Source organism: Miniopterus natalensis, chromosome 13 (assembly GCF_054644295.1).
Source record: "Miniopterus natalensis isolate mMinNat1 chromosome 13, mMinNat1.hap1, whole genome shotgun sequence".
Lineage (NCBI taxonomy): Eukaryota > Metazoa > Chordata > Mammalia > Chiroptera > Miniopteridae > Miniopterus > Miniopterus natalensis.
In genome coordinates, this window is record NC_142093.1 from 61,274,072 (window position 1) to 61,301,872 (window position 27,801).

Consider the following 27,801-nt stretch of genomic DNA (forward strand, 5'->3'; position numbering starts at 1 on the left):
TCATCAATATGCTGGTGGCTGGTGTGGTCCACTTGGTCGAGGACTGTCCCACGTGCCAAGAGGTCTCAGTTTGATTCCCAAGTCAGGGCACACGCCTGCATTGCAGGCGGGATCCCCAATAGGGGGTGTGCAGAACTGAGTGAGAGGACCTGGGTCAGCACTGAGCAAAGTGCTCAGCTGGAAGACAGACATGAAACAATACTGGGCTGTCTCCATGCACTGCCCGACCCTGCAAAGAGCCAAGGCCTGATGAAAGGTGTTTCCTAACACATCCCTGCCAGTCATGGAGTTCGTCCCTTCAAATACTCCTGGCTTCCCCTCGGCCTCTGTGTGACATTCACACAGTCTCTGAGCACAGACCCCAATGAGGGCCCATTCCCACCTGGCCGAGACCAAGGCTGTCAGCCCAGGGAACTCAGCCCGGCGTCCCGAGGCCCACCAGCCCCAGGCCTCACCTCGCATTGTTTGCGGGACTTGGTGAGCGATGTTTCCATGTCCTGGTGCTGCTCCTTTAGCTCGTGGTACTGGGTCTGCCAGCGGTCCACCTCCAGCTCTGAGCTGTCCAGGGAGGCTTGCAGCTCTGTGCTGTGGGCATGCAGTTTCTCCTGCTCCCTCCTCTGCTCTTCATACTGGGCCTGCCAGCGGTCCACCTCCAGCTCTGAGCTGTCCAGGGAGGCTTGCAGGTCCTTGTTGTGGGCGCTCAGCTCCTCCTGCTCCCTCCTCTGCTCTTCATACTGAGCCTGCCAGCGGTCCACCTCCAGCTTGGAGCTGTCCAGGGAGGCTTGCAGCTCCATGTCATGGATGCACAGCTCCTCCTGTTTCTCCTTCAGCTCCTGGTAGTGGGCCTTCCAGTGCTTCGACTCCAGCTGGGAGGTCTCCAGTGAGGTTTGCAGCTCCATGTTGTGGGTTTGCAGCTCCTCAAGCTCCTTCTTCAGCTGCTGGTGCCGGATATCGACCCTGGGGATGGAGAGACACAGGGCCAAGGGCTGAGGAGCACTCCCAGGCTCTGTCCCAGCTGTACAACCTTACTTAAAACCACAACCTCTCTGGGCCTGTTTTTCTCATGTGTAAATGAAGGCTGAACAAAATCAGCAGTTATCAAACTGTCTGTTGGGGTTCTATAAGGCTGCCCCTGGTGTCCCACTGTTGGCTTGGGGGACAGGACAGGCAGGCTCGGACACCACTTCAACACAGCGTCACTATTAGCATTCTTTATACTTAAGGCGTTGGCATCCCTGCCTACCTGGAAAAAGGGTTCTTCTATTAAAACACTTTTAAAAAACACTGAGCCAGAACAATTTTGCTCTAAAACTCTATGCCTATGCCCAGCTCTTCTCCCCAATTCCAAGTCCCTTTCTAATTTCAACTCCTGAGATAAATGAAAGATGAGATTCTGGGTACTATGTAAACCCAGTGAAATTATGGTCATCATCATAATTACCCCACTGGGTTTCCTGGGGGAAGATTTATACCAGAAACTCCAATTACCAGAGGCTCATGGACTCAGTTTGAACACAGATGTGTCCAGTTTGGCCTACACAGTTGTTGTTTTTAATTAATTGGTTTATTAAGATTTTAAAGTTTTTAAGTTTCACATCAACATTCAGATGTCTAGCTTCTTGGAGGCAAAAAAGCATAAACAAAAGCCCTTGGCCAGCCTCCCATTTGATGCCTTCAGATGTGTGCTCTCCACGAGGGTCTGGTCTGTCGGTGACACTTCTCCCCCACGTCCTGGACCTGCCTGGCCACCAGAAGCACCTGAGTTTGCAGCCCTTCAGGACATGCTAAAACAAGGCTGTGGGGAGGAAGGCTTCGTACAGTCATGACTCTGGATTGAGACAAGACCTGGACTTGAAACCTTACTGTGTCAACTAGGACTACTGACCTTGAACATATGACTTAATCTCACTGAGCTGTTTCTTCACCTGTTCAAGAGCTCAGTCAATTCCCATGATTCCCAGTACAATGTTCTATCATCACTGTGAACACAGAATCAGTGTCCACTGAACTTGTTCCCCATGTCCCTATAAGTCTCAGGGCACACTTGTGTCAACTGAACAAGACATAAAGATGCCTGTGTAACATACTTACAGCAACAGTACTGTGACTCCTGCCTGCAGGAGCCTTATCTACCACTCGTGTACTCCCTGTGAGGCCCGGTGCAGCACTGCACATGGGAGCACTAGGCAGCACTCAGCACTCCATTTGGGGGCATTTCAAACAGCAAAATTGCCACCCAAAAGCACAAAATGAGAAAATCATGGCACTAACTGGGCCATGAGCAGGACGCTCATTTGCAGTGTGAGCGCTGGCACAAGGCAGGGGTCAAAGGCATTGTTGGCCTCAGCTGCAAATGTGCGCATCAGTCAACACCACTGTCCTGCACTCTGGGCACATCCATGAAAGGCCACTGGTGCCAGTCTGGGGGTTATAAGGACATTTAAGCCAGTAGGTGATTCATACACAGGGATTTCGTGAATGAGGACTGGCTCTCCCTCCCTCCCTCACGGGACCGATCGCTGGAGTTAGAGGCTGAAGGTGCCCGGGCCCGATGCCATCATCACCATCACCAGTGTGGGTGGTGAGGCTGTCCAAGCCCAGACAGGGCACCATCCCAGGTGTCCCTAGTCCTTCCATCCCAGCCACCAGGTGGAGTCCCCTTTTCCCTTCTTACCATCCAGCAGTTGACAGGGTTGGTAAAAATACACCATTACCAGAGGACTTTCTGGAGCTTTGCTCAGCGGGTGCTGAGTGAGTTGGTCTGAATGAAACCCTGGCAGACGCCGCTGCGTGTGGCGGGGCGGTTACCTGTCCAGCTCTTCCCGCAGCGTCCGGTTCTCGTCTGTGACGTTGTCGTTGACCCTCTGCTCCAGCTGCAGAGCCTCCTGCTCAGTGCTCAGCAGCTTCTCCAGCTGCCCCAGAGCCGCCCCGTGTCTCACCATGTCCTTAGGCCTGTGGAGGGAACACACCCACTAGGAACAGACACCCCAGAAGACTGCAGAGCCTCCCAAAAGCAGCTTCTCTCTGCAGAGCTGAGGGGGATGCGGATAGGCAGGGAGTGGGGCTGGGCAGCTGAGAAACGGGAGAATGGCAGTTGGGACAGCCTGGGGCCAGCTCTGGGGGATCTCCTCCAGCTGCGGAGCTGAGCTCTCCTCCTCCCACCTGAGATGTCTCCGTGGTCCCTTCAAATCCCTGTCACAGCAGCCTCCCTCTGCTAGTCTGCTGAGAACACCATGACTGACCGGAGGCTTGCCTGGTGGGGCCCAAGCAGCTGCCAGGGGCGAGTTGCACATACACATGCACACACACAGACACATCCTGCTCCTCAAGGCACTGCCAATCCAGCCCTTAACCTTCCCCAAAACTTCCCCCTCAGTTTGGGGCTTTTATTTTCTTCCTGCCTCAATCTTCATTACAGAACAGTGTCTATGGAGGGCAGTAGAGCACAAGAGGGAGGCCCTGACCAGCCCTTGGCCAATCCTCTAGTGTCCAGGGACAGCCTGATCCTCCTGCCCGCTGGAACCTCTCATGTCCAGGGAACCTCTTGTGTCCAGGGATGGCTCAGGAAGCTCTCCCCCAGGCTGACCTTCCTGCCTGCTGGAACCTTCCAAGTCCAGGGATGGCTCGGGAGCTCCCCACTTCCAAGGTGCTGACTGAGTCGTCTGCAGCCCTCCACCCACCCCCTATCAGTTGTCCTTGTACCATCTGCCTGGAGCCAACACTTGTGGAGACTCAAACTCGGAAACCTGCTCTTGAAACCGGCTGTTTCAAGACAAATGTGCGTATGGCCTTTAGCCACGGGCAGAGGCTGCCCCGAGTGGGAAGTGAAAAGTGGGGGTGGGCTCTGCCTGGCTTGCAGGGTGGTGATCTTTCTCATCCAGGCTAACGATTCTGGAAAAACTCACCCACATTTGATAAAGAGGGCCATGGACCATTAGGGTCCCGACCCCTGCCTCCCAGTTGTGTCTTGGACAAGCACACTGGTCAAGCATATTCCAACCATTAGTAATTGCCCTGCTGTAGGGAAGACACGGAGTGAGTCTTGCTCCCATTGAATCCCTAGTACAGGGCCTGACATCAGTCAGCGTGTGCTGGGGAACGAGTGAGTGTCCGTGTTGTGTCAAATGGAATGAATGCAGAGCCATCATCCCTGTCTTCCAGGCACCTGCACCACAAACCTGTAGCCCTGCTGCAGACATACTAAGGGGTCTCTAGCTATCTTTCCAACCAGCAAAACCTACAGAGTAGCACAGTAGCTCCGCATGTTTTATGGAGCAAGAAGCTACAGGAAAAACAGCAATGAACTCCTCCTTCAGAGCCAGTCAGATTCCATCTGCACAAACCTTCCCGGTCTGAACAGACCTTAGGAACACATCATGACACTTACAAATATAACATTAGGTACATCATGGCACTGTTATAAATATGACAGGACCTTAAGGATGAGGCCTGTAAGCACCTGGTGAGGGGTGGGCACCACACCAGTTTCCCATCATTAGTCAGCTGGGTGCATTCCCGCCACATCTAGACACAGGACCCACATCCAGTAGATGTTCACTAAGCATCACGTGAACACAGTATGGGTGCGGGAGGAGGTAGAGATGGAGATGCCAAGAGGCTCATGACGCTCATTTTGGCTGGAAGGAGCAGGCCTAATAGGAGCAGGCCTGCCAGCACCCCCGAAGGATGGAGACCTGGGTGGAAAATGGGGTGGAAGGCCCCAAAGAGAGTCAACAGGAAGTGCTAGGTAAGTGAATACATGAGTGTCATCACCCCCAGGCTCACGACATCATCAGATGCCCTCACCAGGCTTGGCTGGCTTAGCGGCCTCCCTGGATCCCTGCGAGGGAAACTCCTGCCCTTCAGCTGCTCCCACTAAAGACCCAGCATCTGCTTCGAGTCTTGTGAGGCAGAGTCACGGGAAACACCGTCAGCAGGGTCGTCTCACAAGCACAATGTGTGGACGACAGCTCCCTCCTGCGCTGCTCCAGGTTTCTGAGAGGACCCCCCCTCTCCCGCCTTTGAGTCCCATGCACATCCACCTCCCCCAGGCTCTGGGTCCTGCTGCAACTGCCCGGGGGCCTGGCGCAATCAGGATCTGCCCGGCAGGAGCTCGGGTCATGTTGGCGGACTGCATGCACACAAAGCCCCCATTTGTCAGGAGCACAAAGTTAAGATTTATGCATTTCAACATACATCAGTTTTACCCCAAAGAAAAGGTGCATGGATGTAGAGAGGAGATCACGATGAAGCAAGAAAGGCAGTGTTGACAAGGACTGAAGCTGGTGATGGCACACAGCGCTTTCACTGCACTATTCTGTGTATTTCTATCTATTCAAAAGTTTTCAAAATTAAAAGTTAAAAAAAAAAAAGCCCAGACTTTGAGACTTTGACATGGAAGAACAGGCCTGGGAAGCTAGGGAAGCACATCACTGCAGACAGGCAGCTCGGTGAACGTCCCCCGACATTCTTGGTTTGGAGACAAAAGGAAGAGTAGGAATCCTCAGGGTAGCAGGGCCCCCAAAGCTAACACGTGGTTTCCCTGAGCTGGGAGTAGTGTGCACACCCTTCCCCCTGGGGACCCTCCTGCTCCTGTCTCCAGCTGCACAAAAGCCACACCGCTGAAGGTGAAGCTCAATGTACTTCTATTCACTGTGAAGCAGCAGGTCCAGAGGAAACTCGAGGGGCCAGAGCGAAGGGGGGACAGGGGCCCAGGGGAGCCCGCCAGTCTGCCCGCCAGCAGCCGGCACGCACCTATCCTTTTGAGACTTGTGCACCAGCTCCAGGGTGAGATGCAGCAGCGTCTTCTGGTGGCTATGCTTGTCCTTAAGGGCCTCGTACTCCCTTGACAGGTGCTCGTGGAGCGAGCCCAGGCACGTGTGCTCCTGCAGCAGGGCCTCATAAGCTGCTGCCAGTTGCGCCTCTTCCTCGGGCCTCCCCAGCTGCTTGGTGGCGAGCTGCTGGGCCTCCGGGCCCTGCTCCAGGACCTGGCTTTCCGCCTCCAGCTCTCTGAGCTCCTGCTCCTGGGCCTGTGACTTCTGGCTGCTGCTCTCCAGGATCTGCTGCAGCCTCTGGTTCTCCAGTATCAGGCCCTGGTTCTCACACTCCAGGGCGTCGGTGGCTGTCTTCAGAGAGGAGACCTCCCTGGCCAGCTTCTCCTTCTCCTTCTCCAGCTCCGCCACCTGCTCCACCTGCTCAGTCATCTGCTCCAAGTCCCGGTACAGCTGCTGTTTCACCAACTGCAGCTTGTTGAGGCTGGTGCTGGTCTCTGCCACCGTCTGGTGGAGTTCTCTGCTCCCCTTCTTGATGTCCTTCATGCAGGCCTCACTGGTGAACTGTGACCCCTCCCGCAGAGACTGGACCAGTTCGTTGAGACAAACCCTTATTTGATCAAGATCATCGATCTGCAAGAAAACACAATGAAAAAGACACAGGCAGCTGTGTGAACATATTTCAGGGGTTTGGGTCCAAACTGGGGGAATAAGCGTAGGCCTGGAAAGACCACCCCACCGTGGACCCAACAGAAGTCCTAACATTTCCCAGAGGACTGATATGGACACAAGGTGAAAGGCATGGAGATCCTCACTGAAACAGTTCAAGTCAAACACATGCACAAGAGCCAGGATGGTTTAGAAGCATAAACTACATCTCCTACTTAACACAGTGAAAGTGATGTCCCTTGGTCCTTTCTATCCTGGTCGAAAGGGGCCCGAGGAGCTGGCCCACCACTGTGGCCTCTCCTTAAGCCACTCTCCCCGCAGACATTGCTCGTGACCTCTCTGTCTTGAACACACACCGCCTTCCAAGCTCCGGCCTTCAGCATCACGGGCTCCTCTTCACCCTCCAGGGCTCAGTGTGTGTCAGCTCCTAAGAGAAGCCCTGCAACACTATTCTAAATGTCCTGCACCTAGCAAGGCTCTCCCAGGACTCACGCACATTCCTGCAATAGCACATGTCTGAAGTTACCTGGCTTGTCACCTGTCATTCTGACTTCTAAACCATAAGCCAGATCAGGGTGAGGACCGTGCCTGCCCTTGCATGATACACAGCACCTTGTCAGCACCCTCTTCAGCACCATGAGAGAGGCTGAAACTCAAGTACTTGATACCGAGCCTCCCTTGCAGCCAGGGCTAGTCATGTGTCGGGTCTGGCCAATGAGATGTTGACAGAGGGTCCTGGGGAGAACGTCCCTCTGCACCTTCACTCTCTACCTTCTTCCTGCCCATTTTTGGGGGAGGTACAATAGTCTCTGCCAAGACCAGCAGAGCACAGAGAGAGAAGCCTGGCTCCTGATGGCCTTACTGAGATGCTGCCCCAGCACTGGACTGCCTACCCTGGGACTTCTTGTGGTCGGAGGCAAATCAGCCCTGGAGGTTTGCCAGGGTGCTCAGTGTGACACTGGGCATTTGGAGAAAGTTCATTCTTTGTCCTGTGGGGCTGACCCATAAGCTGCAGGACACTTAGCAGCATCCCTGGCCTCTACCCACCATAGCCAGGAGCACCTCCTCCCTCCTCCAAGTCATGACTATCAAAAGAAAGATGGACAGTGTCCCTGGGAAGCAACATCTGCCCCCATCCCCCTGCTGTGGCTGAGAATTGCTGTCTGAGCTGCAGCTGAGTGAGGAAACCAGAGCCCTGTGGGTCACTGATCAATTACCAGGCCATGGCTATGATCCTGGACTCTCCTTCTTGCAGGCAGGGGATCCAGGGGAGTTGTTCACTCTAGAGGACCTACCTGTCTGGCCTTCAGAGTCTCCATGTGGCTATGCAGTTGTTCTCTGTCTTCCATCAGCTCCTCACTGAGGGCCTCCAAATCCTGGCTGCTCTGCTTTTCTTTCTGCAGCTCCATCTGCAGCTCTTCAATCTGCAGAGCCAAAGCCCCAGCCCATGCAAAAGTCAGTTTCATGAAGTGAACTGTGATTTAAAGCAAACTCCAAAGCAGTCACCCTATAGAATACTTTTTTATTATTTTTTAAATTTATCTTTATTGTTGCCAAGTATTACAGATTTCCCCCTTTTTCCTCCATTGATCCCCTTCCCCCTGCACCTCTCCCCCCAGGCCTTCACCACACTATTGTCTGTGTCCATGAGTTATACATATATGCATTTGAGTTCTCAGATAAATCTCTCCCCACCCACCCCTGCCTTGCCTCTGAGATTCGGCAGCCTGTTTCATGTTTGTATGTCTCTGGATCTATTTTGTTCATTGGTTTATTCTGTTCATTAGAATCCACATATGAGTAAGACCATGTGAAATTGTATTTCCCTGACTGGCTTATTTCACTTAGCACAATACTCTCCAGGTCTCACCATGCTGTCTCATAGGGTAAGGGATCCTCCTTTTTTACAGCTGCATAGTATTCCATGGTATAAATGTCCAAGAAGTTGCTTGATATGATTTCAATATTCTTGAACTTGTAAAAACTTGTTTTGTGTCCTAACATGTTGTCTATCTTTGAGAATGTCCCATGTGCACCTGAGGAGAATGCGTATTCTGCATCTTTGGGGGGAAATGTTTTGTAAATGTCAAATCCACCTAATCTTGTGTCTCATTTAGAATCACTGTTTTCTTGTTGATTTTTTGTCTGGAAGATCTATCCAGTATAGTTAGTGGGGTGTTAAAATCCCCTATATAACTGTATTGCTGTTGATCTCTCCTTTAAAATTTCCAGAAGTTTTGGTTTTGTTTTTCTTCAGCCTGTATGAGTCCTTTGTTCTGAAGTGGGTCTCTTGTAGATAGCATATGTTTGGGTCTTGTTTTCTTGTCCATTCAGCTACCCTATGTCCTTTGATTGGAACATTTAATACATGTATATTTAAGGTTATTATTAATAGGTACTTATCTATTGCCATTTTAATTCTTTATGCCTATGTTTCTCTCTCTCTATTTCTACTTCTCATTAAAGCAGTCCCTTTAACATTTCTTGCAATGCTGGTTTGGGGGTGATAAACTCCTTCAGCCTTTTTTTTGATCTGGAAAGCTCTTTATTTCACCATCTATTTTGAATAATAGCCTTGCTGGATAGAGTAGTCTTGGTTTCAGATCCTTGTTTTACATTACCTTGAATACTTCATGCCATTCCCTTCTGGCCTGTAGAGTTTCTGATGAGAAGTCAGCTGACAGCCTTATGGGAGCTCCTTTGTAGGTGACAGATTGCTTTTCTCTTGCTGCCTTTAAGATTCCTTTTCTTGAATTTTTGGCATTTTAATTATGGTGTGTCTGGATGTGGGCCTCTTTGGGACCTTCTTGCTTGGGGCTCTTTGTGCCTCCTGAATTTCTGTAATATTTTCCTTCACCAGGTTCGAGAAGTTATCTGCCATTATTTCTTCAAACAGGTTCGCTAACCCCTGCTTACTTTCTGCATCTTCTGGCATTCCTATGATTCAAATATTATTAGGTTTCATGGTTTCCCACAGCTCCTTTAACCTGTCCCCATTTTTGGTTGTTTTTTTTTTAAATATATTTTTATTGATTTCAGACAGAGGAAGGGAAAGGGAGAGGGAGAGGAAGAGAGAGATAGAAATATCAATGACAGAGAGTCATTGATCGGCTGCCCCTTACATGCCCCCACTGGGAATCGAACCCACAACCCAGGCATGAGCGCTGACCAGGAATTGAACCCCGATCTCCTGGGTCATAGATCAATGCTCAACAGCCGAGATATGCTGGCAGAACTGTCTTCCTGTGTTTTGATTGTTTTCTTTTTGGTTCTCTGAGTGATTTTTCCCTACACTGTCTTCTAATAAGCCTATCCTCAGCTTCCCCTAATTTGCTGTTTATTTCTTCCAATGATTTTAAAAAATTTCTATCTACTACATCATTCTTAATTTCCTTCAGTATCCATTTATTTCTCATGCTGTTGAGCATCCTTATGATCAGTATTCTGAACTCTATATCTGATAGATTGCTTATCTTCATTTCATTTAGTTCTTCTTCTGGAGAATTCTTTTGTTCTGTCATTTGGGGCTTGTTTTTTTGTCTCCCCATTTTGGCTGACTGTTTGAATTTGTTTCTATATATATTAGGTAGACCTGTTAGGACTCCCAGTCTTTTTGGAGGGTCTCTGGTGCAGGCCAATGTCAGATGCTGTTTGTGACTGGCCTTGAGTACCATGATTGAAGTTTTCCACACTCCACAACTTGTTGTTCCCGCTGCTGGGGCTGGCTGTGTTTGGACAGGACCAGGATGTGCATCGAGGCCTGCTTTTCCAAGCCCTGGGTCCGGAAGAAAATTTGGCAAATACTCAAAGCACCCAGATGCTGACTGTTAAGTATCTTAATGAGCCTCAGGCTGTAGAAACTCCACAGCTTGGGGTGGGAGGATTCCCAACAGAGTGGGGCAGCTGCTTCTCCCCCCTCCTCCAGGCAAAAGCTGCTTGGAAGGCAAATGTCTGCCTGAGAAAAATGTCCTCCACTGTATGGGGGAATGATTCAACCTAGGAATACAGATGACTGCCCTCTGAGCGCTATCCTCCAAGCCAGTACCCCTATATTCTCCTCACACAGCTCTAGTTCACTCTGTCCTCCCTCTGCCACAGCCCAAGGTGACTGGCTGCACAGGAAACTTTGTGTGTTGCCTCTTTAAGAGGTGCCTGCATTTCCAGCTGCTTCTCACTGGCAGACAGAAACCCTGCTGGTTTTCATAGCCAGATGATATGTGAGCATCTTTTTAGGTTGTTGTGCTCCAGGCTGGGAAGCCCATCCTAGGGTTTAGACCCCAGAGTTCTCAGTGGGAAACCCCTACAGCTGAAATATCCCTCCAGATCTTCAGCTGCTTCCTGTGGGATCCCAGCCATCCCTCTCACACCTCCCCACTTCCTACCAGTCTCTATGTGGTCTCCATTTTTTGTCCCTGGTTATGAGGGTGCTCTCCAACTAGTCTTCAGTTGCAGTTAATTATTCAGGATGGTTTTTCTATATTTTAGTTGTAATTCCAGTTTGGTCCTGGGAGAGTGTCAGTGCAGCTTCCACTCAATCTACCACCATCTTGGAATCTCCCCCAACGGACACTTTAACAGGCCTTTCTCAAGGAAAACCCTTCTTCCTGCCCATTTCTTGGGGAGGTACAATAGTCTCTGCCAAGACCAGCAGAGCACAGAGAGAGAAGCCTGGCTCCTGATGGCCTTACTGAGATGCTGCCCCAGCACTGGACTGCCTACCCTGGGACTTCTTGTGGTCGGAGGCAAATCAGCCCTGGAGGTTTGCCAGGGTGATCAGTGTGACACTGGGCATTTGGAGAAAATTCATTCTTTATCCTGTGTGGCTGACCCATAATCTGCAGGACACTTAGCAGCATCCCTGGCCTCTACCCACCATAGCCAGGAGCACCTCCTCCCTCCTCCAAGTCATGACTATCAAAAGGATGATGGCCAGTGTCCCTGGGAGGCAACATCTGCCCCCATCCCCCTGCTGTGGCTGAGAATTGCTGTCTGAGCTGCAGCTGAGTGAGGAAACCAGAGCCCTGTGGGTCACTGATCAATTACCAGGCCATGGCTATGATCCTGGACTCACCCTCTTGCAAGCAGGGGATCCAGGGGACTTTTTCACTCTAGAGGACCTACCTGTCTGGCCTTGTCCGCCTTCAGAGTGTCCATGTGGCTATGCAGTTGTTCTCTGTCTTCCATCAGTTCCTCACTGAGGGCCTCCAAATCCTGGCTGCTCTGCTTTTCTTTCTGCAGCTCCATCTTCAGCTCTTCAATCTGCAGAGCCAAAGACCAAGCCCATTGAAAAGTTAGTTTTATGAAGTGAACTGTAATTTGTAGAAACCCCAAAGCTGTCAGCCCCACAGATACTTTAACAGGCCTTTTCTCAAGGAAAGACCTTCTTCCTGACCTTGGGGAGGTCCAACAGCCACTGCCAAGGCCAGCAGAGCAGGGAGAAACAAGCTGGCTCCTGATGGCATCACTGGGCCACCTCCCCACATCAGGCCTTGTTCTGCAGTGACCTCCCCATACCCTTGACCACTTCTTCTCAGCCCACAGATTGCACCTTCAGCTCATGGTAGAGGAAAAGTTCTTGGCCCCCATTGGTCAGCCTCCCTCCCAGCTCACCACTTCTCCCTCTCTCTGCTTCCATCTTAGGCCTTGTCTACTACTATCCTTGGAGCCAGGTCACATGTCCTGGGGCCAGCAGCCACACCCACTGGATATCCTGCAGGAACTCCACCTGGTTGGGGACATTCCTATTCACCCAGCTTCTTGGAGTAGTCCTCTGCCATGTCTGTCCTTCCTCTCACCCTCCAAGTAAATGTGTCCCCAAGGCCTGTCCTCTTTCCCCATGTGGCTCCCCCTTCCACAGCCCACTGCCTGCCACAGGCCACACCACCTTCCATCTTGCCTGTACAATGGCCTAATCACCAGCCCCACACTAAGTTCTTCTGCTGGGACACACCAGTGCCCAACCTCCCTGAACAGGAACTGCCAAGATCAGGACTTCTCACACTGTGTGCCTGACACCTGAACAACGTGATGGACAGAGACTCAGACTCAGGAGGCTAGGGCGGGACCTCAGGTTCGGCTCCCAGGTGAGGCCCATGCTGCTGTCCTTCCCATTGACACCAAACTCATCACCACTTGGGAGATGGGAAAAAGGGTTGCTTCCTGCTACCAATGTGACCACAAGTGGGTTTCCATAACTGACACAGGGCCAGCAAGCAACAGGCATCATCAGGAGCCTCTGTCAGTGTGAAGTGTTCAGCACACAGCTCGCAGGTGGCAAGTAGGAGGAAACAGTTGATCCCTTGTGAGAGCCCTGCCCCCCCCCACCAGAGCTTCTGACATAGTCGATTGGGGCTGGGGCCCAAGAATCTGCAGGTTGACTTGTGACCCTGATGCTGCTGGTTTGGGGTGACTGCTCTAAACAGTGGATCTCCAAGGTCAAAGATGGTTCTCAAAGCCTTTAAAGACCCTAGACCTCAGGACACCAATTAAAACCTCTCTAAGACCCCCAGTGACCCAGTGGGCAGCCAGGAACAAGAGCCTGCTCTCTTCACATGTCTGGAGTGTGGATGGCACAGGTAGCTTTACAAAGCTCCCAGAAGGATGGCTGTTCTAATGTTAACTCTGCCCTCTTGTCTGGGGGAGAGCTGCCCTGCCTTTATCTCACAGGTCTGGTTTCTGTCTCCAGACTCCTCTGGAAACAGCAGCCAGGCTCGCTTCTTCCCCATGAGTGGGGAGGGCCAGGCACATTGGGGCTCCCATTCATGTCCTCACATGCCCCTGTCAGCACACCAAGCCCCCTGATGCAACTTGGGGACTCTCCAATGGGGGAGCCTCATCCAGCCAGAGCCAATAGCAACATGCGCTACAACACGCCACGTGCCTGTGTCTTTCTCAGAAGTAAGAATGTCTTTCTGGTCCTTCCTCATCTCTGCCCCACTTCCAAGCACAAGGCCTGGGCTCAGCAGGGAACCAGGCATCTCCTCAGTGGCAGGGACCATACCTGAGAGTGGCTCTGAGGAGGAAGGCCCTGGACAATTGTCACCAGCCATCATTCAGGGAAGGGTACGGGCTCAGAGGAATCTAGTGACTTGTCCAAGCCCCACAGTGAGGATGTGGCCGACCCCAGCCCTGCTCTTTCAGGCAGGGCCTGTGGAGTATCCCCAACTGCCACCTTGCTCAGCCCCCTTACTGTAGATACTTCACCCTGCCGCCCCTTCCCTCCCAGAGAAACGACGTTACTCCAGCCTTTGTGTATCTGTTGTTGCTTCTGGTCTGAGATGTGACAGCTCCACGTCACACCCACACTGCTAGACAACCCCACCTTTCTCTCTGTCTGATCCTTTCTGCCCTGGACTGGAGCCCTTGTTCCTGTCAGTCCCTGAAGGGTCCCATTCCCCTAGGAGAGCTCGCTGGTCTGAGATGAGAGCTGTTCCCACAGGGTTTCTCATCCCTCCCAAAGCACCGGACTTGGGCTCATGGGGTGAGGTTGTGGTCCCCAGAGCACGAAGGTGCCAGGGACCAGCCTATCAGCCCCTGCGCTGCCTGGCTGTTCCCATGACAGGCCCCCAAGGGGCTGCCTCTCTTCCTCTGACAACCAGGGATCCTGGTTGAAGAAATGAACTCTTGGGATATCAATGCAGTTAGATGCTGGAGAGGCACCTCCTCTAAGATCCAAAGAAGTGTCCTGAGTTATAGGGAAGGATGTTAACTTCGGGAACTGGGGTTTAGAGACATTCGAAGCAAAGTGAGCCTACAACCTGGGTGACACTCTGAGTGGTGGGAGACCAGAGCTGGCACCAGGGGGCTGGAGACTCCAGAGCACAGGGTCCTGGCTGACCCTTTTCCCTCCTTCTTGGACACCTTCCAGAGTGGCCATGTTGTCTAGATTTGTCAGAGGCTGTGCCTTCCCTCGCCCAGGAAGGTCACTGTTGGGGCCATGTGCCCTATGGTACTTAGCTGATGGCTGAGAGGCACCATCCACTCCATGTAAAAGGGGACTGGTCACCTGCCAGGCTCGGGGGAGAAAGCACAGCCAGCCCTGCTGGGTCAGGACAGATGCAGCCGGGTCCCAAGCGGGCCGAGCAAGAAGGGAAGCCCGCAGGATGGAAGGAGGAGCCCTCCACAGAGCAGAAGGGCCACCTTCCCAGGGCTCCTGGCACCTGGCACAGGGCAGCTCTGGTCTGGGAACTGCGGCCCCTCCCTTCTACCAGGGACTCTGAGCCAAGACATGGCTCCCAAGGGCTGTGGCAGGACCATATGGTGTCCTACCAGGGAACTGATCCAGAGAGGAAGCATGTGTGGGACCTGATAGATGGGGGGATAAGGAGTTGTGCCAGGGTGATGGCACCCACCGCCAGCCCGGCTTGTGTAGAGGAGGGGCTGGAGTGGACCCCAAGGGAGGAGAAGCATCAGCGGCATCTCTTGGGCCTGCGGGTGCTGGGCCACAGGTCACATCGCAGGCCTTCTGCGGCAGACCGGGGAGGACCCGCCGAGTCAGAGGTCTCATCTTTCTAATGGAAAGTTCTTATTATTTCAGCCGAGGTTGGTCTGCCATTTAGAGACATTTCCTGCGCCAGGCCCACGTGAGCCTAAGAACCCCACACTGTCCAGTGGCTTTCCCTGTGCGGGCTGCACCGAGGGACATGGCATGAGTCAGGCTTCCTACTGTCCCACAGAGACAGGACAAACTATTTGCCACCTACTGTGCTGCAAGGCACACAGTGCCTCAAGGGGACAAGGAGACTGAGTAATGGAACCTTGGATGTCCCACGGGAGGCCTGGGCAAACCACTCCACAGGAGGGGCTGCCCTGAGCCTCGCCCAGAGATAAAGTGCCAGCAGAGCTGGACCCAGGTCTCCTGCCTGTAGCCCATGTCCTTCCTGCTGCTGATGCAGCTGCAGCAAATGACAGTGGCGGGACTCATGGGTAGGTTGGGACAGACGCCCAGACACCTGAAAGCACCAGTCCCACAAGGTGGTCAGCAAGAGTTCCCTTGCCCTTCCCTCATCCAGAATGTGGTCAAGCTGTGAGCACAGCCCACAGTGCCGCCCTGCCATCCCCGGTGTGTCTGTAGGAACTGATCCCCTGACCCAGAGTGGCCAGCACAGGAGGCCATACTAGCCTCTCCCAGCCCTCCTTGCTGTGGCAATGGGGTGCTCCTGACTGCAGGACGAAGCCTGGTTTGTGAGCCTGCCTGTCCCCCAGATGTCCGTGTACACTGTGCTGCTGGGGAGACCCAGGGGCTGTCCAGAAGAGAAATGCAATGCAGCCACCTCCCCGCTCATCCCACCAACGGGAAGGGGAGTGAGCATGGACCTTGTTTACCCGCAGCAGTGCCCCGAGATGGCCCATCAGCGATCCCACACTCAGGTGCGCGTCTCCCGTCAGTGCTCCTCTCCCACGCCCACCCGGGGCTCTCCAACAAGGCGCTGCTCTCTTTCCATTAACCGCTTACCATGTGCTGGACCCTTCATCTACACTAACTCACACGACCCTCACACCACCTATTAGGTGGGTCCATCGTCAACCCCATTTCACAGATGAAGGCAACAAGGCACACAGAGGTCCACCTTGTCTGGTCACTTGCTGCAGGGACACCTCACGCTGCCTCCTGACTCTTCTCAGTGATTAATTGCCCTTGTCCCTCTGCTACCCCTGTGGCTGCCCTGGATTCTGCATTTCTCACAGCTGCGCAGCCTCACCAGCACCTGGGGGCTCCACCTGGCCACCTGCTTGCCCGTGGGTTCCAGACACCACCCATGGTTACCTTCTGGCTGAGCTGCTGGTTCTCCCTCTCCAGCTCCTTGCACTTGAGGCTGCTCTTCTGCAGTGCCAGGGACGTGTCCTGCAGCCCCTGGATGGTGCTCTGGAGGCTCTGGCTCTCCTCCAGCTTCAGGATGTTACTGGAGGTGCATTCCTTCAGCTCAAATTCAGACTTCCTGGAGGCTGAAGTTCAAAGTCGAGTCAGAACCCAGATTCCAGGGGCCTCCATTTCCCCTCTCTGCCCCCGGCCTCAAGATAGCCATCAGCCCGAGCCCGAGGCTTGAGGGGTTGGGATGGTCTCCCACAGGTCATCTGGGTACCCTGTCTTTTTCCCAATGTGCTGTTGCAATCAGCACTTGAGGGTTCCTCAGACAACTATGGCCCCCTGCTGGCTCAGCTGATATCTCCCAGGGGTGCGACCCAGAGCTGAGGAGGAAAGCAGGTGACAGTGAAGAAGCCAATGCAAAAGTTCCAAGGCCATGGAACTGCTGGAACCACTTTTACCAAGTTCTAACCTGACTGTCAAGTCAAGGATTTCAGGGACTAACAGAGATGGCAAACAGATGTCGTTTTCTCTGCCAGCTCCGAGTGGTGGGAGTCTGGGTAGCTCAGCTGGGGCGAGGGGTGGGGGGGCACAATAATTGACCATTATGTCCGCCAGGGGTGGTAGAGGGCATGGGGAACATATGCCCAGTACTTGCCAACCCCATATGAGTGCCTTTGGACAGAGATTTCATTTTGTAATTTCACAATTACATTGGAAAAGGAATGACATAGTATATCTAAATTGCTTTAAAAATCTGAAGCGAGATAAAAACGTAAGTTAAAGATAGAAAACTTTACTTTGCTTTTAAACAGCTTAAATGCAGAATAGAAAAGGGAGCACAGATCCAAGGAGTATGGGGGTTCTGGGCCCTTCCTGCCACACCAGGTGCGTAAATTTAGGTAAGTCCCAGGACTTTTTCAGGAAGAAAAAATGAATGTATATGAAAGCCCTCGAAGGAGGGCTCAGGGTTATTCCCTTGCCTGTCCCTCCATGCCACGTGCTCAGCCCTGGGAGCCTATCACACTGTATTGCTAATAGTGCGGCACCTCCACCTGCTGCTGCTTCACCACCCTAGGGGCTGGGAGAACACAGGGGCGGCTTTCACAGCAGGCACATCAAGCTGGAAACAAAATGCGTGTGCCCAGCAACTCTGGACCATCACAAGGACAAAAGTGTCTGCATCCCGCCCTGTTTTCTCATCTCCCACCAAGGAGAGCAGTGCATGCTAAAGACCCCAGCAGCAGGCAGCTCAGCAGTGCAGCAAAGGAGCATCATGGTCCTGACTCTATCCCAGCGCTGACCACACACAGACACGCGCCATCAACACAAGCAGACACGTGAAGGGCTTCATCCTGACAAGGCTACAAATGACGCTAACCGACTAAAACACCTGTAATCCACACACTGCCGTCATTCAGACAGTACCTTTACAGCATTCACTTTAAAAATAACATTTCTTATAACTGTGCTGAAATATATTCAACACAGAGCTCACTGTTTTAACCACTTTCAAGCATGCAGTCCTGGGGCATTAGATACATTCCAACTGTCCGGCAACCGTCACCAATGCCCACCCCAAGCTTTTCCATTGTCTCACCCGAAGCTCTGCACTCATGGAAATAATTGTGAAGGTTCTTCAGGTACAACAATGGAATTCACTGCAAGCCTCATTTCCTCTCCCATAAAAGCCAGTTCCTCAGGCTATTATGATGACAGCAGTTTAGTGAGAAGACAACCAATGGTTCTTTACTGGGTGCTACGCTCATGAGCCCCCAAGAACCAGGGCAATGGGATATCTTCTACTAAGACAGGGCGATAAGAGCAGCCTTCTTTTGTTGGTGCCCGTGGGCCAGGCACAGCGTGTGCTTTGCTGTCTCCTCTCAGAGGATATTCCTGTAAGGCAGCTTCATTGCCCCTATTTTGCAGATAAGAAAACAGCTTTAAAAGGGGTCACCTAGCTAACAAGTGGAGGAGCCAGGACTCTAGGCCAGGCCTTTCTGCCTCAAAAAGTCACCATACCACCCACGCAGAAGTACATTCCACTTTGTTCACGAGCTTCCAGCGAAGCAGTAGAAGTTGGGAACATGGAGAATAAATCACCGCCACTGACCTGAGAGGATCACAAACTACCCTGACCAGTCTGAGACAGTGAGGCTTTCCAGCCCCACCAGCCACCCTGGTCTCTTACAGAAACACATTGGGTCTGAGATGGTCCCTGCCAGCTGGCACCACCTCTGTGTTCCTCCAGGAGACAGGGGTCCTCCCGGATGAACCTGAACTCCCAGACCCTGAGGGACTCCCTGTTTTCCCGAGGGACTCCTCGGCCCCAGGACTGCAGCCACATAAACCACAGAAAGAACTAACATCTCACACAGATCAATAGATAGTTCGATGAACTGATTTTAGGTTTGGAACTGATGGGACCCCTGCAGGAGAAGAAATATCCAGCTGTTTTCAACAACCTTTCCATTATGCTTAGGACTGTTAATCAGAATTGAAAAAGCAGCCCCCTCCCCAAACCAGCCAAGAGCCCTCCTGCTCTGTAAAGTTCTCAAAAAACATTCCTTGCACCCTCAGGTGCATGTTGCTATGTTTGAAACCAGGAACTGGCTATTGTTTGCCAGGCGCTGAGGCTTCCTGATGCACTGGCACCCCCCAGCCACCTACCCCTGGCCAACTCAACACCTCCTCTGTTGGGGGTGTTGGCGCAGACACAAGAGGGAGAGAAAGAGGCCTGTGTCTCATGAGAAGCAGCCACTTAGCAGCCCCTACCCAGGGAGACAGAGAACAGACAGCATCCATCTTGCCCAATTATGCAAATGAACAGAGGAAATAATGCCCAGGGGACATTTATAGTGAAGATTAGTCACCCCTGGGATGTCTCCTGCCCTCCAGAGCTTTCAGTCACCCATGGGTAGATCTGAGACATTCTCTGCAGTCAGCTTGCTGTAGTCTGTAAGCTGCTGGCACTGTCCATATGGGAACTGAGAAATCTGGCAACACTTTGTATTACATGCCAGACCCTTCATGTTCTCCTGGGGAGAGCTGTGAGGAAACAGTTCTAAATGGCCCTTGAATAGAGTCCTATGTCCTTGACGTGAGGATGGGCTGACACATAAGACTCAGAGCCAAGGGCTCAGCTCCCTGAATGAGGGAGGCACCACAGCTGGGCTGGCTCCTGGGCACACGAGGCTGCTGCCTACCCTCCGACAGGGGTGCGTCCTGGGGCAGCTGCTCCAGTGCCCAGCCCAGGTGGGCGGACTCACTCAAGCTCCCCCGCTGAGCAGTCTTGAGGACTGTGATCTCCTCCAGCAGCTCCTCCGTGCGCTTGTTGTGTGCGTCTTGGGCCTAATGCAGGAAGAGGGGAGGCGTGAGGATGCAGCGTGGGGCAGCCCCTGGACAGGCCCCAGTCCGTGTGCATCCACCCTCATTCCCCCAGATGAAGGGCTTCCGTGCACCTGCTCACTTCCCAAAACACAGCTGCACAGAAATGACTCCAGCCCAGCCCAGCTGTGAGACTTACAACCACTAAGAGATGTTGAGCCAGGGACCTGGGTGATGAAGACACCCGAGGTCTCTAACTGAGTGGTGTCTGAACAAAGTAACTAAAGCACAGGCCTTAAAGCAAGTAATGTGATGAAGGCAGCTTTGAGGCCCCTGAGCAGGCCTCGGGCCTAACACACCTCGGAAAGGCCATGGGACTCACAAACCACAGCTCAGCTTGCATCATGCACACCAGCAGAGACCCTTTTTGCAACAGACACCCATGTACATCCATCCTTACAGAAGAGCAGCACAGCGGTCAAGCCCTATCTGGTTGGGGGACCCTAAGTGGTGCCCACTCAAGCTGCTGAGCTTAGCAAGCGTCTCTCTCAGTCAGCGGGTCAGCTTGTCAGCAGCAGCACCAACCCAGTAGCTGAAAATCAGAGCAGGGCACCACATAACCTGACACTGCCCCAATCTGTGTTACATGGGTCACAACAGCTTGTAATACCAATTCCATGTCCCACAGCTTCCGTGTCAGCTGCAGGTTCTTCTCCTCCAGCTGGTAAAGTTCGTCACGCTGGGCCCGAGCCACAGCCAGCTGCTCCTTCATGATGGACTTGGTGTCCATCAACGTGAAGTTATCTTGTACCAGCTCCTGGTCAGCAAAAACATACACGAAACCGTCAGATTCAAGCCCCTGCTTCATGATGACAGTGTACTTCCAGGCATCTGGACCCAAACCAACAACCTAGGGATAAAACTGCCACCACAGAAAAAGTCTGTCTCCACTTTTGAGCCCCCGCACCTTTTCCAAGAGGCCAAGCCAATGGACTTTCTCTATGAAAAAATCCCCGAATCAAGAAGCTATTTAAATCTGGGAAGGAAACACTTCCTCAGTGTCCCCTTTTTGCCGGGCGGGGTGTGACAGTGTCTGACATGTGTAACCTCTGTGGTTAGATGAGTGTACCTCCTGACACGTATGGGACTTTGTTGAACCTGGTTCCTTTACAAAAACGGGCTGGGGCTAAGAGTCATTCCCGGGTTTCAGGGCTGAGTTTAGGCCTCTCTATTCAACATTCACTCCACTGATCTGGGTCCTGGAAAAAAACGGCTATTCAGACAGGCTTTCGTTCAATACACAGTTCCTATCTGAATATTTTTCACACGCCCTGGGGAAACCAACAGCTCTCCGCAGTTTCCTGGAAATGAGGAGTCTGTAAGACACAACAAACAAATAAGTACTATGGGCCTACTATGTGTCAGGCACATGCTGGGTGTGGAACACAAAGGCTTGTCCCTTGCAGGCCCCTCCCAGGAGGTGTCTGCTGGACTCACTCCTGTCCCAGGTGCCCAGCACATGGGGGAGCCATTCAGCTCATTCCCGCATCTCTGCTCCCTAACCCTGGAGCCCTGCCTTCACCACTCAGGATTTTAGGGGGACTAAGTCTCCACTGAACGCCTTCATAGTCTGCAAAAATGCATACACGGGATCCTGTCCCTTTCTCTCCGTGGACAGTTTTCCGAGGCTTGCCCCACTCACGAGTTCTAACAACTGGGAGTGGCAGGTAGCTCCTGCTTACCCACCACCTGTTCATTTTCCCTGCATGGGCCATAATCCAGGGTTCCTGTTAGAGGGGAAACCGTGCACCTCACCATCAGTGGACACAGTTCTAATCAGAGCCTAGCAGCAGGGAGGGTTTGGTCATTAGGACTCTGGATTCACCAGTGCCCTCTCTCTGCCTGTCTCTGGCCCTGCACTAGGCGATCTCTGTCCCTGCCTCATTCACTCTTCAAAACAGCCCCAGAGGGAGGCAGGGACAGTCACTTCCACCACATGAAGAGGCTGACTTGGGTAAATTAAGGAATAAGCCCCAAGTCACAAAGCCAGCAAGGGGTAATGCTGGGGCTTGAACTCAGGCTGGGGAGCTGAAGACTTGTGTTCTCTCCTCTGCCCTCAGCTGCCTGCAACCCATCCTTAAGGAGCCCACATGGGTAAGAAGCCCCAACTACTCGGCGATGTGAGCTGGAGCATATAGAGGGGCTCCAAGCAAGAAGAAGGCCCAGCTCTCCCACTTTGGCCACTGCCCCCAGCATTCTCAACTTGTGCTCCAGCCAGTCTACCCACCAGTACTCACACCAACCACCATACTCTCAAGCCCTGAGCTCCTATAGCACAGCCTGCCCCTTTATCCTTAAAACCAACTCCTACTCAGCCTTTAAAACCCAGCCAGAGTTGCTCCCTCTGTGACTCCACTCTGTCCCACCCACTGAGTCAGATGCTTGGGCTCCCAGAGTGCCCACTATGAGGCAACACTGAGCGGGCCTGACCACCACCCCCAGGCTAGTCACACAGGGAAGGACTATTCCACTTCTGTTCTCATGGGCCTCCCAGAAGTATTCAATGACACTGTCAGCTGAATCACACCATGAGGAGCAATCAGAGGTGGCATGTGAGTTGGGCCCTGGAGAATCTGGAGACAGGCAGGGATGGACAAGTGTCTAGAAGCAGAATGCAACATGGAACAAAATGATTTATAGCCCAGCTGGGCGTGGCTCAGTGGTTGAGCGTCGACCTGGAATCCAGGCGATCGGGGTTCAATTCCCGGTCAGGGCACATGCCCGGGGTTGTGGGCTGGATCGATGACTCTCTCATCATTGATGTTTCTCTCTCTCTCCCTCTCCTTTCCTCTCTCTGAAATCAATAAAGATATATTTTTTTAAAAAAATTTATAGCTACTATTCAAATATGTCTGTTTTCTGGTGACATCAATCTTCACCATGTATTGAGCAACAGAAACATCTAAACTTGCTTTGCAAACCCCACCACCTCAGAATTGAGACTAGACCCCCAAGAAGCCTGCCTGAGTCCTAAACCTAGCAAGGAGCTCAGCTGCAGGAGGGAGGAGCCACACCTTGGCAGCTGCCCACAGCCACTGCCTCCCAAGGGCCTGACCCCAACTGAACCGGATGCTAGGTTTGACCCAGCCCAGCGAACAGCTGAGGGACTACATTTAGGAAGTCACAGGCCAGGCCTGACAGTTGGTTCCTGAGTGGCCCAGAGCTCTCATGGTGACTGGGAGTGAGGACTAGGAACGTGGGTTGATGGGCTCTGACTCCTGGGCCTGCCACGTGCATGGTTAGCTGTGGGACCAGAAGCAAGTGCAGTTCCCTGGACTGTGGATCCCTCCTTCCCACTATGGACATGAAAACGGGGCTGATGTGTGAAGATATCACGCGACAATGCATGTGAAATGCCCCGCGCTCGGTGCCTGAGGCCCAGCAAACAGGCGGGTTGCCCATCAACGTCACTTCCTGTTCCTATAAGACACTCACCGAGCAACCATGTACCAAGCAACAGACAGACCCTCGTTTTCCAGGGGGAGGTCAAAGAAACAACTGTCTCCTCACCAACCCCTAGGCCGCAGCACCCAGGGATGTCCAAGGTGTTCAGGGCAACCGAAAGCCAGCCCAGGGGTGTCCTCAGAGGAGGGAGATCGCCCCTCACTAAGCTCCACCTGCTCACCGGGTTTGCTGCCATGCAAACGTGGGTCTGTGAAGGACCGGGGCGTAAATCCTTCTGGCTTTTCAGGTCGTGAGTCTTTTACAACTACTCAACCCTACAGGTGTAGCAAAAGCGGCCAGGCAATATGTGAACAAATGGGCATGGCTGGGTTCCAATAGGCCTTTACTCATAAGATCTGGTGCTGGCCGGGTTTCACCCCTGGACTGAGTGTGCAGCTAAGCCATCCCTGAGCTAGACACGTGCTGGCACCGAGAACTCAAACTCAAGGCCAGGAATACACTCTCTCTCTTCAAGGAGCTCCTGGTGTGCGTAAGGACAGGCAGGAAGATACATCATGACAATGCCACGTGGTGACCATGCCTGAAGGTAAGGGGTGAACAGGAAGCCTGAAGCAGGAGGCTGGGGGATGCAGCCTGCAGAGTTTGGCCCACACGCCCGAGCTGGCCTTGCACTGGGGGAGGTGGGGTGGGCGGAGGAGGCCTCAGTGGGCACCAGGACACCTGACGGGAACTCACTGTAGCTGGAGCAGAGTACCACTGGGGACCGGAGGAGGGTGAGTGCCAGACAAGGGCAGAGTGTGGAGTTTACCTAAGAGCACTGGAGAGATGCCTGAGGAGCTTAGCAAGGCTGCTCCGGAGTGAACAAGAGACGGAGGCAGAGTGGCCAGTCCGGGTATTTGTTGGGCCCCTGCACTAGCGAAACTAAGGCTCCCGGGCAGGCACTGGGCCAATCTGAGCAGAGGACCTGAGTCCAGCGCCGCAGCCACACTCACTCTCCCAACACCTGCCTCGGGCCAGGGGCATGCTGGGAGATGGGGAGGTGGTCTCTGCAGGCTGGGGAGCACCTGGACCCATGGGGTGGCACAGGGAGAAAGAAGAACCAAGGTTCACTGGCTCTGGATTAAGTTCCTGGGTGGGTGGGTGGTGACTGCAGCTTAGCAACAGCTCGGCAGGTTTGGGGGAGGGTGACCGTGCATTTCGACAGCTGACCTTGGGGGGAGGGGTCCAGGCCACACAGAGGGTGGGCAAGGGAGGCTGGAAGCGCTCACTGGGCGTGAGCCCCGATCCTCAAGCCTGGCTGTGGTTGAGTGGGGGGGTGCGGAAAGCCAGAGAGGGCGGGGAAATGCAGGAAGCAGTGGTATCCCTTCCCCCAACAGGTTCAGAGGGGGGCTGATTTAGCTGGGGAGGGACTGGGCAGAATGGGGACGGTTTGGTTTTGTTTTAATTAAGGGTGGGGATGCCTTGGAAATCTTAAGGATGGGATTGAAATCAACAAATATATCTTGAGCACCTTCTATTGAAGATGACAGAGAAGGGTTTAGCTATTGGATCCCCTGGGTGCAGTGCGTGACTATGCCTTCACTGGAGGATGAGTGGAGCTGGGACCCCATCTCCCAGGGCCAGATGGGCAGGAAGACCAAGCCTACAGAACATCTTCCCTCCCAAACCTGGGCTGTGGGGAGCCGCTGTGGCCCCAGGCACGGAGGTGCTGCCTGGGTGAGCCACAGATGTGCTCTCCTGCTCCCTGACCCAGACCTTGAGGCACCAAGGCGATACTAATTTAGCTTGCGGCCATAAATTCTAGAAAGGCTTATGAGGAAGCTGGCCCCGGCCTGAAGGGTTAAGGGACAGTCAAGCCACATACCAAGCCAAGGACTCAATCCTCCCCAAAAAGTTCCCATTAGAAGCCGAGACAAAGGTAGTTAACAAGGTCTGAGCTCCTGCAGGAGGCAGGATGTTTACTCTGAAAGAACATTCATATGTCCTTAAAGGAATTACTCTGTATTGGGCAAGGGGAAGGAACGTGGGGCGGGGTGCTATTCAGCAAAAACAATGCGGGTATAAATTGAGCTTGGAAAATAAACTCGGGGCTGCAGCAGTCACGAGCTGCAGTCCTCCCGATCCCATCGTTTTTGTCTGTCTTTTCTCCATCCTCACCCCTTCCTCAGGACCGTTCGACTCTGCCGGCGGGCTCCGGCACTGGGCACTGGGGGGGATTTCTTAAGAGTGTGTGACCATGCGCTGGCCGGTGTAGTTCAGTGTTGCAGCTTCGGTCTGTGCACCAGAGGGTCTTGGGTTCAATTCCCAGTCAAAGACACATACCTGGGTTGCAGGTTCTAGCCCCAGTCGGGGCACATGGGGGAGGCAGCCAATTGATGTGTCTCTCTCACATTGATGTTTCTCTCTCCTGCCCACCCCACCCCCTTCCACTCTCTCTAAAAATCAATGGAAAAAATATTCTCACTGCTCAGGGGTGGATTGACAACAACAAAAAAGTGTGTGTGACCACTGTACCCCGGGCCCCATCAATAACCCAGCTCCTAGCTGCCTTGCCAACAACCCGCCCAGCCCTGCCCTGCACGGATCGAATCCAGGGGCCCGTCTCTGTGGACAGGGATTTGCCAGGATAAACTCACTAGAAATGACACCTAAGCTCCCACCTAAGCCACACGATACCAGGTGCGAGGTGCTCAGAGACACCTAGACCACCACTCCTTTCATAGATGGGGACAAGGCTTGTCCAACACCCAGCAAGTGGGGTGACAGCTCGGACTGTGCCCGGCTAAGTCACCGCCTCTGGAAGCAAGCACTGCCCAGGAAACTGTAACTGTTCCGGGGGGCTGAGACAGGGCCCCCTGGCCCTCACCCTGCTCAGGATGCACCTGGCACCTGCACGTCTGCCCTTTGCTCTCGGGAATTTCAGCCAATGACAAAACATGGGACGAGGGGACCCTCCCAGGCGATCTCTCTCTGCCTGTGTCCTCCAGCTTGTGCCCTGGCAGCAGAGGTGGGACAGCTGTTTGCAGAGGGAAGTCAGGGACCGTCCTGTGCACCCCACTTCCCACTGTGCCTAGGGTCGCCCAGGCCGGGTCGCTCGCTGCTCTGGTTATTGTTTTAACCTTATGTAAACCAGACTAGGAGCCACACAGAAGCTGCCTGAAGTTTAAGAACAAAACAAGGGAATCTGAGCTCATTTTTCTAACCAAAATTAACCTTGCCCTGGCCCTGAGTCCCAAGTTCTTTTCCTCCCACGTGGTATCGACACCCAATCCCTTTCATGTGTTTCTCAGTGGCAACCCTGGCCAGGCTCTTGAGCAGGTCCCCGGGCCATCTGTGGCTCCCCTGGGACCTGGAGGAGGGCCCCTGCGTGGCGGGTGTCCACAGATGTGAGCCAGCGTGACTGACAATCATGCTCGCTCTCTGCTCTGCTGCCCGTCACAGGGACACTGTCACCATTCCCAAGAAGACAAAACCTCATAGCTTTTCCCTTTCCTGATCTCCAGGCTGCAAGGATTTTCATTGCTGAGAGAGGGGTTTTTACTTGACTTGTGTGGTGACCACCACGTGCCTTGTGCACCAGGCCCCAGGGACACAGTTGGAGACCTTGCCCCTGCCCTCAGGGACTCCAGGTTGACACAAGACATCTGGCCAAGCAGGGCTGCAGGGAGGGCTGCTGACATCTGCAGGGCTGTGGGGAGCTTGTGCATGGCTGTCTGTGACTCTCTCAACTGTGGCGATTCCAGGACATGATGTGGGCCATGTCCCAGAACCTTTCTGTGCTGAGATCTGTGCTTTTGTCACCAGCAGGGCCAGGGGACCATTTCCAAGACAAAGCCGAGAGCTGGCCTCCCACTCCCACTCTGCTCGGGCAAGGCGGATTTGGCACAGCACCCAGGGTGCCTTCTCCACAGGGGAAGGGCGAGTGTGTCACTAACATTCCTGGGAGACCAGACACAACTCTGAGTAGGTGGGAGAAACAAGCCTAGACCACAGCCATCCGCAACCCACTGTCACCTGGCCCAGGGACCCCAAGGCCTATGTGCAGCAGGAGAGCATGTTGAGGTCTCGGCCTCCAGCAGCCAGGCAGGGAGGACAGCCTGTGCTCCCCGGACCTGTGTTCAGGCCCCTCCAAAGCTTCCTGGCTGGCAATGGTGATGATTTCTTCCGATCCAACAGGCCCACTCAGTGAGCTGGCACCCTGACTTCACCCAGCTCACTCACACTGCCTCTACACCCTGGGATCTGAAAAGGGAGCAAAACTCCCAATCTTTCGAAACCAGGGTCTAGAACCAGCTGCTGACATGATGCAGTTGGGGTGAGTGGTCAAAGTGTCAAGTAACCTAGCCTGGGTCTCAGTCTCTGTCCCCCTCAGCCATGAAACCCTCCTCTGAAGGGACCCAGACCTTGCTGTCAGAGTAGGCTAACCACTGAGAGCTTAACATGGGGCTTGCCGAACACCAGGTATTTCACTGTAAGAGCCTCATGAAGTAGTACAATTATCTCTCTTTTATAGATGAGGAAACAGTCCTGCCAAGGTTTAGCCACAGAAATTGCAAGAAGTCTTAGAAAAATAATTTGTGAATAGACAGATCGTCCCTGGGTCATGAAGCAGGAGAAGGAAAATCCTAAAAGAACCAGGGCCCTTCAACCATGCTCCCGACCCCGTTCCTCCCACTAATAGGGGGAGGCCCTTGGGGGTCCCACAGACAGGCTGAGTGCAGGGAAGGGTCAGCTGGAGAGGCGCTGGCTCCCCTTCCCTGGTCC

General features: G+C 53.3%; 1 protein-coding gene across 1 annotated transcript in view; it reads right to left on the reverse strand.

Moving 5' to 3' along the window:
• The window catches only part of LOC148091730 (protein Daple-like), a 60,760-nt gene that overhangs the window by 18,166 nt on the left and 14,793 nt on the right, over positions 1-27,801 (reverse strand). The window contains 8 exon segments of the mRNA XM_087823789.1: positions 456-605; positions 783-957; positions 2,809-2,952; positions 5,755-6,404; positions 11,562-11,699; positions 16,207-16,385; positions 19,452-19,596; positions 20,243-20,389. Of these exon segments, the coding sequence (XP_087679915.1) occupies positions 456-605; positions 783-957; positions 2,809-2,952; positions 5,755-6,404; positions 11,562-11,699; positions 16,207-16,385; positions 19,452-19,596; positions 20,243-20,389 (1,728 nt within the window).